General features: G+C 37.0%; 1 protein-coding gene across 2 annotated transcripts in view; it reads left to right on the top strand.

The window, feature by feature from the left end:
- mical3a (microtubule associated monooxygenase, calponin and LIM domain containing 3a) overlaps nucleotides 1-15,253 on the top strand; it is an 84,294-nt gene that overhangs the window by 56,933 nt on the left and 12,108 nt on the right. Inside the window, exons 30-41 of one of the 2 annotated variants that reach the window (XM_059506771.1) lie at nucleotides 2,069-2,264; nucleotides 3,262-3,494; nucleotides 4,613-4,702; nucleotides 6,047-6,223; nucleotides 6,923-6,985; nucleotides 8,087-8,164; nucleotides 8,560-8,673; nucleotides 8,882-8,964; nucleotides 9,085-10,945; nucleotides 11,474-11,568; nucleotides 11,673-11,891; nucleotides 14,612-14,662. In XM_059506771.1, coding sequence (XP_059362754.1) covers nucleotides 2,069-2,264; nucleotides 3,262-3,494; nucleotides 4,613-4,702; nucleotides 6,047-6,223; nucleotides 6,923-6,985; nucleotides 8,087-8,164; nucleotides 8,560-8,673; nucleotides 8,882-8,964; nucleotides 9,085-10,945; nucleotides 11,474-11,568; nucleotides 11,673-11,891; nucleotides 14,612-14,662 — 3,260 coding nt within the window. The remainder of the gene's footprint in view (nucleotides 1-2,068; nucleotides 2,265-3,261; nucleotides 3,495-4,612; nucleotides 4,703-6,046; nucleotides 6,224-6,922; nucleotides 6,986-8,086; nucleotides 8,165-8,559; nucleotides 8,674-8,881; nucleotides 8,965-9,084; nucleotides 10,946-11,473; nucleotides 11,569-11,672; nucleotides 11,892-14,611; nucleotides 14,663-15,253) is intronic. The other variant, XM_059506772.1, reaches the window with a different exon arrangement.

Genomic DNA, 15,253 nt, shown 5'->3' with positions numbered 1-15,253 from the left:
GATGATGTCACAAATGATTAACTCATGTGTAATCTACTTGGCTGTATATAAAATGTATAATATTCAGACTGGTGCAGCCTAATTAAATCTCTTTTTTTGATTGAGTAAATCATCTGGGCAAAAAAAGCATATCAGTTGTGTTAACTACTGTTAATTAATTACATGCATAATTTAGAGCTTTAAAATCTGTGAAGTGACTTCTATTAATCAATAACACATTAGTGTAAGAATAACTAACCTTTTTTGCCTGCATGCATTATAGTGTTATTGTCTGTTTTGGTTACTCTCCTTTCTGTCCTTCCGCTGTATAGATCTGTGATTTTGGTGCTTTTTAAGTTTGTGATTGAACTCATTTCGGACATGTGCCCCTTTTGTAACGTAGTGCTCATATCAGTGCTTGTGATTGGTGGACTCTGTAAGCTTTACCTTTACCCCTCTCCTATCAGAGCAGCTTGTTGCTGAGCTAGTGCCTGCATCTGTGCCTGTGATTGGTCTTCACTCCCATCAGCCCTTGCATTTCTGTCCCAGTGTTTGTTCACCTCTTAATTCTCCTCTGCATAGTACTAACACCACTGCCCGTGTGTATCACTGAGAATGATTTACAATACAAAACTTCCGGTGAGTTTGTGCTACTTAGGATAAAATATATAAAGTGTGAATGGTTATAGTGATTTTATTAAAAAGTTTTAGCTAAAATAATATATTTATCAAAGAAATTTTAGAAGTTTGAATCTTTTAATTTTTCAATTATATTTCACCTAAAAAATAGCAAAAAAATAAATAAATATAGAAATGATGTTTTGCATAAAGTAATTAAAGCTTATTTTTTTTAGAACTGTTGAGATGTTTTGCATTTTGACATTTTCTTAGCTTTTATTTAATGCAAATATATAAATAATAGATATATATATATATAATTTGTATTACTGTTATGCCTAAGCAAATGTAAAACGTTGCATTTATTATTAATATATCATCTAACCTGTTTATTTATGTTTTTTCATCGCAGTACTGAAAGTTTTATATTTATGGTTTATAGTAGACTAAGACTACAAATAGTTGGCTTTAAAACAGAATTCAGTTTCCTCATGCAAATCTTTTTTGGGGGGAAAATATGGCTGAAAAATGAAAAATATGAAAGTAGAATGTGTCAATAAGAATATTATTTATTTTTACTCTTCCTCTAGCATTCGGGTGATGAGATCAGATTCATCTGGAATCATAGATGTGCATCAAATGAACATGATGCACTATTTTATTCTTGGGGTCTGTCACTACATAATCACTATATGAGGCACATTCGTTATTCGTTCGGAATACATCGGTCATAATTCAGTTATAGGTGACGGGTTTTTTCCAATCGATTATTTTTATATGGATTGCATGCTTCATCTCTCTAACCACTTCCACCAACACAGTGTTTTTTGTAATTTGTATTTTTTTTATTATTAAATGTTCTCACTGGTTTGATTTGGGTTTTGGGATTTGCTTCACTGGAGAGACGTATTAGTCATAAACATGTCCACCTGTTCATTAATGTTAAAAGAGTTCATTAATGTTAAAACCAAATTTACTTTGCTTATCTGAGATGCTTTAATAGGAAGGGAAAAAGGCAAGGTAACCATAACTTGTATTTATAAGGACATATTTAAATATGTTACTGACATGATATTTAAATCTAGTTAAATCTAGAATATATGTTGAATCATGAAGGCCAAATATTGCTTGTGCAAATAAAGTTAAAAGGTTATCACTTTAACTGTGTTTGTCTTATTTTTGGAGTGGAAATGAATCCTTGTGCAGTAAAACAACCCTAAAAGAAGGTAGGCTGGGTGGACAGTAGACCAAATAAACTTAAAATCTGTATACATCTCTGGATTGAAGCCTTACGAGTTTAGCTTTAACTAAATCAAGAATGTATTAGTTATAATTATGATTATGCAAATGTTATGCTAATTACTACCATGGTGCCTCTACACACCAGCCCAGCGCCTCTCCATAATCATTGCATATTAACTATTTACATTAGTGAAATGTTCTCTCTTCTCCTGTTTTCTGTCCATCGCAGTGACAGAGGTGAATGGGGTTACAGAGCCCAGCATGGCCAAACGTCTTAAAGGGACTCCTGAGAGGATTGAGCTGGAGAACTACCGTCTCTCTATGATGAGAGAGGAGGAGCTGCAGGAGGTGCCCGAGGAGACGCTGGCCGAGCACAACCTCAGCAGTGTGCTGGACAAAGCCACCGACATTGAGGAGGGATCCAGGTATCCCTCTCATCTTTATATCATGTTGGTTGTGCTGTTCTAGCGTGTTTCTATCATGTGAACACCACTAATTGTCAGTCATTTTCAGCCATTACTTTATCTAATGAAAACGGCGCTTGATCATTAGTATTCCTTGGTACTTTACTAATATAATTCTGCTATAATTAAAATGTGACAAGTGTTTGCAGTTTTTAATTAAAATTTTCCATGCTCTTTAATTCCTGTTTCACATGATAGAAAAAACTTGGAATATATTTTTAATGCAGAAGCTAAAATGAACGTTTATTTAAATTTGGCATATGGTAATTTGTTCAAGAAATGTGACTTGAAGAACAAAGACGGGGGCTTCGTATACTACTGGAGGTTTCTTTTTTTTTTTAAACCAGTGTTCTCGCTTGGAATCAAATGTATATCTTTTAAATATAAAGTGTCCTAAATGCACGGTCTTATTGTTCAATCTTATGCCATTCTGTTCTAGAATTATCTTTAGTGATCCTGTTATTTCAAACTTTTTTAATAAGGTTTTTTTTTTAATGCCATGATCATTTTATTTAGCAAGGATGCATTAAATTGATCAAATGTGACTATAAATTTTTTTCCTTTTTTACAAAACATATATATTTTTAATCTAATCTAGCTTTCTTTTCATTTCAGAACTTATTAAAATTTGCTTTACAGTACCTACAAAATTATTAAGCAGCACAACTGTTGTCAGTTTTGATGATAAGAATGTTTCTTAAGCACCAAATCAACATTAGAATGATTTCTGAAGGAATGTATGGCACACTGAAACTGGAGTAAAGTGTAATCACAATATTAAATTTCTGCTGTATTTTTAATCAAATGGTTTGGTTAGCTTAAGAGACAAGAGACTTTTTTACAAATCTTACCAGCCTCAAAACTTTTGAACTGTAGTCTAGGTAACATGTTATTTTGTGAGTAAAAAGAGCAACCAGGGGTCATTTGGTGGTTTTTACCCACTTCTCCATCCCTACAGCAGCTCAGAGTCTGATATGGAGGAAGAGGATGAAGAACCAGAAGCGGCCGGTCCGTCTGGTCTGGGTGGGGTTCCTTGGAAGGAGGCAGTGGAGCTCCACGCTAAACTAAAGGGAGGACGCGACCCTGGGGCAGCAGAAGACGATGATGGCCTTCATGACGGAGAGGTGAATGAGGACGAAGAGGAGGAGGAAGATGAAGACGAGGAGGAGGAAGAAGAGGAATCGAGTGATGGTAAGCATCGTGTCAGTGCTGTTAGATTCATTGTACTTGTGAGGGCACTAAAAGTGTGTCTACACAGTGAATAATGGATGTCCTGGACAGAATGTCCTGCTTGATGGCGGTTCATTTGATTTTAGATGGAAAACTTGAAGTAGCTTATTTTCTTTTTCTTTTTAGAATATCATTTTAAAGGAATAGAAAGACTGTAATGTTTGCTCTGCAGTCTCATTTCCTCTGTCCACTTCATATCATCTTTATGTATGTGGCGTCTAGCCCCCCTGAATAGATATATGTTCACCAGTGTTGTCTGCTGTCTCATATTCACACAGAACGTCTAAAACTAGATTTTCTCTGAGTATGAGTCTTTCGAATGAAAAGTATAAGACAAAAGGTTTCCGAAGAGATAGCTCTAACCCCAGAGCTTCAGCTCCTTGTACGCTGATATCTCATCAGTGAGACGCTGAATCATTCAGCTCTTCTTAACTTGTTTATACTAATGTGCCAGTGTTACTAGCCTTTTCAACCTTTTTCAGATGTTTGCGGCATCTCTGGCAAATTAACTAGTTTTCCTTTTCAAACTGTGTCTTGTATTCCTCTTTTATAAAAAGAACCTTTTATAACTTCCTTTGACCAACTTTTTAATAAGAGTCAGACTGTTTTACATGGTGAAAGCTAACAAATAGCTAAGGAGTAGTTGGCGATGGACCTTTGAATTGTTTAAATTATCGAATTATGGAGCACCTCTCAACCAGTCACAATCAAAGACTGTACAATACCATGGTAAAATATTTTTTAGACAGTGTTTGTTATAGTGTTTGTATTGTACTTTCATATTACATCATTCCAAAGATTTGCCATATTTTGTCAGTTCATTGCTTTAACGCAATATAAAATAAATAAATAAATCGCCTAAATCAAGTCCACACTGTAGCTGATACTACTGATGAAGTCCTCAGTACTTCAGTTTTTGAATGTTATCGAAGGTTCCTTGTTCTGTGCATCATCCTGTTCTGTGACAATATAATTTTTTTCCCCATCTTTTGCCTGTCACTTGTCTCTTGATCCTCTGCTCTGTCTTTTCCATCTCTGTGTGGATGTGCTTGTGCTGGGGTAATTGTATGGGATGACAGCGGGAGAGTATTTCCCCTGGGACAGGGAGCTTCAGGCAAGTCTTTGGTTGGAGAATCTCACAAATGAAGAGGATACGGGTATATTTAAAGGTAGTGATGCCTGTGGATGCGTTTGGCTTTAGCAAACGCCAATACCTCATAACTTCACCAGTAACTAAAGAATTATTGTACTAACATTATTTGCCTGTGTTTTTCTCCTGCTTTCCTCCTCCTCTTTTTTTTTTTTTTTTTTTTTTTTTTTTTTTGTAGGTCTAGATGGGTTTTAATTTAATACATCTGTGAAGCTTTTACCATTAAAATAATTGTTAATTGCTTTCTTTTTCTGTAATGTTGTTTGGGGTTGAGATGGCGTGCATTCACACCACCGTGGTGCTTTGAATGAGATTTTTCAGGGTGTTTTCACACTTGCTTTGACTGTTTGGCCTGAAACTGAGCTTATGTCATTAACACAGAGTATCTATGTGAATACTAGCGGCATCTGTTTATCATTCTATCTGAGTTAACAGGAAGAGAATATGCCAGCGTATATGTTTTATTAATGATTTTGTTTTTTTACCCAACCTTAAAGGGATAATTCACCCAAAAATGTCACTGTGTATGACAGACTTCTATGGACATAAAGATATTTTGAAGAATATTTGTAACAAAACCATTTTGGTTACCATTGACTTGCGTTATATGGACAAAACAGACATTTCAAATTTTTCTTTTGTTTCATGGAATAAAGCCATACAAGTCACACAGGTTTGGAATGAAATGAGGGTGAGTAAATGATGACAGAATTTTCATTCTTGGGTAAACTAATTTAGCACACAGGAAACAGCATTAGCGTCTGATGTAAATGTATTGAATATAATGCATGCAAGAATGAATTGAATATCTACGATGAGATGGAATGATAAATGCAATATAGGCTTACTTTAAGGAACAAATTGTTCGTCCTGGCTGTGATCCATACATAAACCATAACCCAGACTACAGTTTCAAGCTGACTTGGACACAGATTGCAGTTTCACGCCAGCTAAATTAAATGAACACTTACATTAAGTGTACTCAAGTTTGCACCAAAAGCTTAAGTGTGAAAGCACCTGGAGAGCTGATTGTTGCCTTTTAAAAATTGCTGTCTCATATGAAGGAGCCTTTTCTAATGCATGCTACTTTTGGTATGTTCTAACTTGCCACTTTACAGTCTATTCTAAACCATAATGTTCTCCTTTCTTTTTGTCTTCTTCAATGCGTCTGTCTGACTGTTTATGGCTGCTGAATCTCACTCTCTGCTCACGTTGCTGCCCGTGGGGACTTTTTTTGTGGCCTGGACCTTTTTACTTTTCGAACAAATTGGATTTTCTGTTCCTGATCTGCTAATGGACTCGCCAATTAATCCTACAAAATGATTGTGTCACCTTAATGGCTACCCGTAATGCCACCATGCAGCTAGGAACCTGCAAATCCAGCAAGCCATACATCCAGTAGACCCTTTGGACATCCAGATAGACAACCACTGGACATCCAAATATGCTGAGGGGCTGGTTGAGGGCCGCTCGATGTCACCCTTAGGCTCTCAGCCCTCGCTGAACAACACCCAGCTCACACAGCCCACCTCCTCCACAGGTAACCCCATGTGGAGGAGTCATACCTGGGCCGTGCAGTTTACACATCTCATATGTTTTTTGTTTTTGTGTGTGTGTGTGTGTGTGTGTGTAATTGGATTTCAGGAACTTTTTCAAGTTTGTTATTGGTCGATATTGTATGTTTAATATGCATGCTCTTTCCTCTTTTTTTTTTACATTTAGATAGCCTTAATCTGTTGTAGCACTTAAAGATCATCTTTAAAAAGACAAATCTAAATTTTAGTAGTAGTAAATCCCTACTAGTATTTATTGCCGTTCACTTTTGGCTGGATCACTCGAGATGAATGTTGCCAGGTGTAAATGAGATTGTTGTATGTGTGATTTGCATGTGTGATCACTTTTCAATGTGATATTTTCTCTGGTGTCATCCACAAGAGGATTTAGCTTGCTTATTGTACTTTCTACAATCTTTTATCTTGCTTTAATGCTTTTTAATATATCACACTATGTCATTGCTGTGACATTATGTTGACCTTTTACGGGTTGAGAGATTTTTTTTTTTCCCTTATGTCTCACTTTATCAAAATTGTGGATATTGTGGCATTGCTAACAAAATATATGCCCCTTTTTCTGATAATTTCTTTGATTTATTATTGAATGTATGTGTTTTTATGTTTTTTTGTGTCTGTGCATTTCATGTACTTTTTCCCATTCTCATTTTCCATTGGTTTACTTGTAGCCCCCTCCCATAAATCCATGCGTCATGAGGCTGTCAGAGCCTGGTTGGACTCGATGTCTGGAGGTAGAGAAGAAAACAAGTCCAGCAACTTATATTAGTGCTAATACATACACACACCAGTGCATGGCAATACTATTAAACACTTAACACCACTGCAATCATTGTTGAACATTGATTGCATGTTAAAACATCACATGCAAATACAAGCTGACACTACTGCATGCTGGAGTGGCGAGACGGTGTTTGGTGTGATACTGTAGCTCTTACCCTTCAGCTTAATCCAAACACACTGACTAATGCATGCATTTGACATGTTTCCTTAAGCATTCTTCTGAAATACAAATTATAAAATGTACTTAAAAGTAAAAGAGTACAAAACTGTTAAATAGTCATACACACAAGTTTTTGTTCCAGGATGCGTTTGTTCCTAAGTGCTTGTTGTGACATAATTGCAAGGCACGTCATCTGTACAGCGCAAGGCCACAGAGAGGTCAAAACCAAATATAACTAAAAACATTTCAGAGTTTTTCTGTGGTTCACAGAGCGGACACACAGGAGATAAAACAGCCTTGAGCATGTCACAGATGTACAAGAAGGAAATAGACTGGAAAGGTTGCATACTATTCTGAGGCTTGCAAAAAATCTCTACTCAAGTTCAGAACTTTTGTCTGCATTATATCTTTAAATGAATTAAAGTGGTGGTCTGTGGTTGGGGGTGTCTCAGCTAAGTCTCCCTCTTTATGTTTGTAATGTTCAGTTTGGTGTCATTGCATTTCATTCACAACTCTTTACTCACTCCTCCTCAACAGCTGGTAATTTTGAGCCCAATCCATTTGACTGTATTGCAAATGGATACATGCATGCGTTTAAATACTAATACCATTTGTTTATTTCTACATTTTGTCATGTGCACTCATTGTATGTTTACTTTTAATGTTCCCTCAAGACCATTGTTTATTAGCTACATGATTGATACATTCTGTGCTTCTTTTTTTTTCTTTTTCTTTTTCACACGTTATTCATTATTTAGCTGTTTAGTGTTGCTTACACCTTCTGCACATGGAAGGTCTTCTAATAGTCATGAGTATAGTTTAACAGATTTTACCTTTTATTTAGAGTTTTAACCAACATATTCAGCTTATTTTTCTTCTCCTGTGATCCCAGAGCCCTGTGAAGAGGATGATGACCCAGAAGCAGAAGCAAGCAGTCCTGACTTTGAGCCAGGCACTGAAATAGATCAAGGTTTGTCAAGTCCATTTTTCTATTTACTTGCTGTGATATCATTATGCCTTCAGAAAGGTTATGGAGTTAACCGTTAGAATTTAATTAATGGAAAACTCCTTTCCTAAATATTATTAGGTTAACAGACTTGACATTTGAAGATTGTTCCGTGCTGACAAATATACAATAAGTTAGTTACTTTTAGTTGTCCTTGAAAGGATTGTTTACAAAAAGCTTTCCCTTTTTGTAATTACTTTGGATTTAAGAAGGCTAAATAGAGTTGACACAACCTGCTGCTTTTTTAATAATACATTGTCTACAGAAATTAATACCGACAACGTGGTTACTTTTAAAATATGTAATTCCATGTATTTTAAACTGGCTTTCACACTGTTTTAATTTGTTTAATGCAATAGAGGACATTCCCTTTGATGCAGAGGCTGAAGCTCGTTCACATTGTATAGATGAAATTGTAACGCTTCCAGTGGATAATGGCAAAGCAGAGAGCCAGGAACATGTTTCTAACACTGGTAATCATAACCTCATCATAATCATATAAATTCATGCCTTTTCCATTTCTGTTTGAGACTGGTGATTGCAAATGGTCATGCACTTGTCTCTGAACACATTACATCAATGTCTTGCTTCATAATTACACAGGCATTGATTATTAACAACTTAAACACAAGGGATTTTTGATGTCCATCAATATTTGGACTAATTTTACTTTCCTCACAGAGAAAACATCTGCAAATCCAAGGGAATTGATTGTGGACGTTGTGCTGTCTCCAATCCAAAAACCTGCTTTACCCATTGAAGAGGTAATATGGGGTTGTGGGATCAAAATGTCTGAGTCAGACCTCACTTTTTTGCTTGGTATTTGAAATTATAAAAGCCTCTGCATACTATAAAATTCTACCATTCCTTTTCTCTTTCTACAGAGGAAAGAAGTCTCTCCTGTAATTCTAGTTAAATCTCCAGGTGCCCGTTTTTTCCCTGAGCCCTATCTACCTGATAATGTCAAATCAAATGTTCCCCTTGATGTTGAAAGTCCCCATTCTCCTGTTACTCAAATTGTTGTGCCATCGCCCATCTGTTCCCAACCTGTTTCACAACCAGAGACTGCGAATACCAAATCTCCTTTCCAGCCCGAGCCTTGTGCCTGTTCTCCAACAATTAATCCTTTATCTCCAATATGTACTCAATCACAACCCTGCCACGAGCCACCCTCAGCCCTCTCCACAAGCTCCCCTGTCAGGACTCAGCCCGTCCCAGCAGTCACTTCCACTCCTTTGGCTAAACCTGCTTCTGAGAAGAGAACCAATGAACCCTGGAAAGATTCAGTGCCTGAGGAAACCCCCGTCAGGAAAACGGACCTCATTGAGGAGTTCTGGTTAAAGAGTGCAGAGATCAGAAAGAGTTTAGGACTCACTCCACTGGATCGAAGCAGAACGACAGTGGAGAAGAGCATTGTGAGAACTCCAACGTCTGAATCATCATCTCCAAAGTCTTACACCCCAGAGGACTTTTCTGAAGAACAGAAGCCTACTTTCACAGGCCGTTCTATAATACGCAGGATTAACATTACCTTGGAGGGTCAGGTTATATCTCCGTTGGAACCTAAGAGTAATGGTTCTGAGAAGAAAGACTTGAGCAACAGTTCTGGGTTGGGTCTTAATGGAAGTGTGACTACCAGTCAGACAGCAGCTAGTGACAGCTACAACAATTCTGATTCTACCATGCTAACCCCTCCTTCCAGTCCCCCACCTCCTCCACCTGAGGAGGAGACAGCTTTGCTCCAAAACAGAAGGCCTCAGGTGTCCTGGGACAATCTCCTTGGAGCCACAGAGGAACCTAAACCTGAGACTCCACCCACTAAACCGAAGACTCCAGTTAGTCTCTCTCCACCAAAACCAGTCACGGCTCCAGTTCCAGACCCTAGAACTAACCCACCTGTTGTTATGAGGGTAAAGGAACCGAATAAACCACGCCGTGAAGAGGTGAGAAAGTCTTTTGTTGAGTGTGTAGATGAGATACCATTTGCTGATGACGTTGAAGACACGTATGATGACCGCACTCCAGACAGTGGTCTGGAAAAGTTTTACACCCCGCCAACCAGCAAGGTCAACCGGGAGAAACCGCCTTTGCACTTGGCGCTGGCAATGGAAAACGGCAAGCCTAACATAACTGATGGAGTTTCCCGGACAGCAAAGGTTTCCCAAGATTTTTCTCCAGAAGCCAAAGAGATTGCAGAAGAGCGAATGCGGGCACGAGAAAAGTCTGTGAAGAGCCAAGCTCTGAAGGACGCCATGGCCAAGCAGCTTACTAAGATGAAAGAATCAGATGCTGCCAAGGGTGCTGTGGCAAAAGTAGCCTGGAATGTTCCTGAGACAACAGTGAAAAGCAAAAAGCAATCAAACACAACCAAGGACTCTGCAGTGAAGGCTTTGGAGTCCAAAAAGCAGACAGACATACTACCTGACCGTGTCTTCACCACACCGACCAGTAAGAACGTGGACAGTTCGGTCACATCTTCAGAAAGTTCAACAGGGGGCAAAAGCAAGAAGCGCAGCTCACTTTTTTCTCCACGCAAGAACAAAAAAGAAAAGAAAGCCAAAAATGAAAGGTTCTCTGGCACAGAAGAGACTCCACCCAAACACAAGTCCCTGTGGAAGGCGGTGTTCTCTGGCTACAAGAAGGACAAAAAGAAGAAAGACGACAAGTCATGCTCAAGCACATCTTCAAGCTCTACAACTGCAGACTCTGGAAAGAAGAAAGAATCACCACTGGACAGGTCCTCAGGTCAGCTAGAAGTTTTTCATTTAAAAAGCTCCCCCTTTGTCAGAATTTATCCTTGTCTATGCTAGCTCGGTTCCAAAATCTAGTGTGAATCCTAAATAGCCAGCTCCTTTTCAAGACCGCATCATAACCTTCATTGAACCTCATTAGTGACCGATGGTTGGATTCAACTCGCAAATGATTTAATTGGAGTCTACTGTTAGCATATTGCTAAGATAATGTTGTGAAACAAGTATGGAAGTACATTGCACAAGATATTGTGTAAAATATGCTTTTTTATATATACATTGAGTTTATTAATACTTCATGGTGTTGATTGAATAATTTGTTGCTCTAGTATCAGCATCTTGCCTCATCCAAAAAATTTGATATGTTTCCATTAATTGTCACAGTGCATTCTGGGTTTCCCTTTTTTCACAAAAAGTATATTTTATGATGCTACTTTATAATTTGGTGACCAGTAAAACGGCTCACTTCAGACCCTAATGGGTCTGGAAAGTAAGGAAAGTTCTCTCTAATTTACTGATGTAGATTTACGTCTGAGGAGAAATCTCAGCTTTTCTGAGGACTCTGATCTCTCCTGTGACGATGTTCTGGAAAGATCCTCTCAGAAGTCCAAGGGTGATGTAAGTATATAATATTTAAAGAGCTTCTTTTTTTCATTTGAGTCAAATGTATGTTTTGTTTTTCTGTAGTCTTAAATTTTAATGAAATATTTTACTCTTCTCAGCGCCATGTGGACCTGTTTGACTTGGTATCAGATTTGAAAAAAGAGGCAATTAAAGAGGAGAAATCCAAAGAGAAGGATAAGGACAGGGTGAGGGGAAAAGGAAAAAGAGTAACAGAGAAGGGCAAGGAAAGGTTAAAAGAGAGGGAGAATGAAAGAAGAGTCAAAGAAAAGATTGTAAAAATGAAGGATGTGCAACAGGAGAAAGGAAAAGATGAAGAGGTATTTGTGATGTGTTGCACAGCAGCTAGAAGCTACTGGGTTTCAGACAGTACATGAATGCAACACTATGCTCAAAAAAAAAAACACAAAAAAGTATTGAACAGCATTCTGTTTCATTCATAACCTGTTAGAAATTAAGTATCTTTTGTCTTGCTGTGTTTGTGTGACGGTGAATGGAGAGACTGGAATAGAGAGTGTAGAAGAACAAAAAATCATAGTGTCCACCAGAATTCATAGAATAAGTTATAGTAGGCACTTTTAGAGTGCAGTGTTCATCTGGCTTTCATAACTAGCCTAGTTGTGCATATAAAGCTGTGGTCGTGACACATGTAGTTTGTGGTGGTGTTGTTGCTGTTATTATTGTTTTTTTTAAGTGTTCTGTTTGTCCAGATTATTAGTATTTTTTTATTATTATTTTAATTTAGTGTTGTTTTTTCAAGACAAATTTTCCTTTGGTTTAGTCACTGATGCAGTTAGTGTTGTCAAAAGACCCGGTACTTCGGTACCAAGTTGGTACAAAAAAAATGAAAATGTCACGGTACCAGGTTTCTGTAAGTACCGGTGGTACCGAGGACCCGTCCAAACCCGGTTCTTGACGCATACAGCGCTATGATTTCCGTGAAACAGAAAACGCAAACGGAATCTCAAAATCCAGTCATGAAAATGAAACTTACATTTTAATATGGACAGTCACGGAATTTGTCAAAGTTAGCATAAATTAATCAAATCAAATCTCCATATGGACCAGTATCTATAAATGTTAAGCTGCAAAAGTTGGTTGAAATCTGAATCATGCATGTTCTGCGCGTCTCTGTGTGAATGAATGAATGGCAGAGATGTGTGGGTTTTACTACATAGACTGAAGCGTGTGACGCTTGCAGCAATCTCAGCATCTGCCATCTCAATGAGGACATTAATACATAAACAACATCACCAGAACTGTTCTGCGTCACTTCATAAGCATTTTACCATTGCATTTGAGTAAAACCAGTGTCAATTTAAAGGTAATCACGGCAACCCCTCAAAACAGCCTCTACATTGCGAGTAAATCACTCGCATATGTGAATAAATTTTACTCTGGGTGACTAATTATGTCTATTGTTAGCCATTGGCTAATCAATTCTTAGATTTTACTCGCCAGTGTGTGTGATCGAGGCTATTATAAGATTGGTGCAGATATATTTTCACTCGCTGAACACTGACTGAGCGCTTCAGAGTTCTCTCTCCATCAAGCGATCTGTACTTTTCAATTCATCTCAATGGACGCACAGTACACCTGTATTTGCCTCTTTTACTGTCTGTGGTATTTGCCAAACTGTAAACTCTGTGTGGAGGCGCAAGACTCGTCGTTGCTTTGCTGACAGCGCTGTTTCTCACACATGCAAAGAGAGAGAGCGAGAGTCTTACCACGCTGAATCGACATGCTAATACGTAAACTATATTCTTTGTTGTCTTCTCCTGCCAAAATAATGGAGTTCATTTAGAATTATTCATATTTTTCGAACAAGCAGAAGATATGCCAGTTTCTTCGGTAGTGGGCGGAGCTAATACGCAAATGGCAATTTCATTGGCTGGCGCTCATCTATTACCGTCCCTGTTTTGATTTCAGCAAATCAGTTCGACCAAACGCAGACAACGTGATTAATATTCATGAACCCAGCAGCTCATCAATTCATAGTGCATTGTTTTACTGTTAGTATGGTAGTAGAATTAGTAGTAGTATTATCTTTTAAAAATAATTAATATGATCTATTACAATTTTATTTTATACAGAAACCCTCAATGACCAAAAATATCTTAAGCATCACCACCAGTCTTAAGTTCAGTTAAAATGACAAATATGCATTCATTACAAATCTTTACATAAAGGCATTGTGCTAGAAATATTACTATTATTTGGTAAAATGTATGTGATACTGCTACTACTGTTAATTAAAAATTAATCACACAATATTTCTTCCATGTTTTAATTTTAATAGTAAATCCCCTTTATTTACCAAAAAATAAAATGTTTAAATTTCATAAATTAAAAGACAAATTAAATTTAGGAGAAACTTGTTTACTGTTTTTCATAATTATATTATGTTACTATATTTAATTATATTACTATATTTACACAATTGTAAATAAGTATAAAGAATGGCATTGGTTTTATTTTTAGTGATAAAAAGTTATTTTTTTTTAATTAGCATATTTTTGTGTTTTGCTTTGGTACCGAAATTGGTTCCGAGAACCGTGGATTTTCACTGGTATCGGTACCGAATACTGAAATTTTGGTACCGTGACAACACTAGATGCAGTAATGTTTTAGTATCTACTCTTACCCTCTATCAAGTCTTTTAGGGTAATCTTAGTCTATAAGGTCCAAAATTAACTTTTTGCCACACTTGCAAATGATGGGTGAAAAATTTGGCCATTTGTGTTTTTTTTTTTTTTTCTAACTAGTTTTGTTGGTTAATGTTTTTTTTTTTTGGGGGGGGTTTTTTTATTTCATGTACTGTCTATGAGAAGAATTTTGGTTGGCGGATGTTAATTTTGGACCCTGAGTGTAAATGCGTTGCACAAAACACGGTCACGTTAATTTGTACTTTTACACTCATCACAGCATCCTTAATGTTAAGTCTTGTGTTTGTGTGTTGCTGTAGAATCCTGATTTTGTTTTTGTACATTAACCATTCTAATCACATAATATTTGTTTTTCTTTAATTTATTTTTCTAAGTCTGTTTATGTACCTCATGCATTGGCGTTCAAGAGATCGTATGCCACAAAGGTAGTGTGTTCATTCATTCCCATTGGTCTACCCGTTTTACGCATGTCATATCACACCGTCAAGCCTAACCCCTTATTGTTGGTCAGAGTATCTTTGCTTTATTGTGTTACTAACCGTTTTCTGCGGCATGGTGAAGGCTAAAGTGCCCCCTTTCTGCTGGAGGATGTAACTGTATCACATGACATTTTCAAAAGGCTTTCTGGCTGTTTACCTGCATACTGTTTCTATTCTCACTGGTTTACATGCAACTTGTTTTTCTTTCATAGCTTCTACTATACTTTAAGGAATCTCTCCAGTCAATATTTTTTTCTATGTCTAACTTATACTTTATTACAATTTATTGGCTGTGTGCAATATATCAATGAAATACACAGACATTTATCTATCGATCTAGTCTTCAGATTTAAAGTTTGAGTTAAGTCTTTTTTTTTGTTAGTATTAAATTGAGTCCATTTATTGTGCAAATTTTAGCTTTAGTAAATGTGTGAATGTATTTTTTAATGGAGAATGGAGTACTTAATATACTGAAGAACTTGAGATTTGTTGAATTTCCAAAAACACACACATAGTAGCATTATTGTGATAAAAGTT

The sequence above is a fragment of the Carassius carassius genome, chromosome 23, assembly GCF_963082965.1.
Source record: "Carassius carassius chromosome 23, fCarCar2.1, whole genome shotgun sequence".
In the NCBI taxonomy this organism is placed as follows: Eukaryota; Metazoa; Chordata; class Actinopteri; order Cypriniformes; family Cyprinidae; genus Carassius; species Carassius carassius.
The sequence above is the reverse complement of the archived record's forward strand: the minus strand, read 5'-3'. Positions and strand labels throughout refer to the sequence as shown.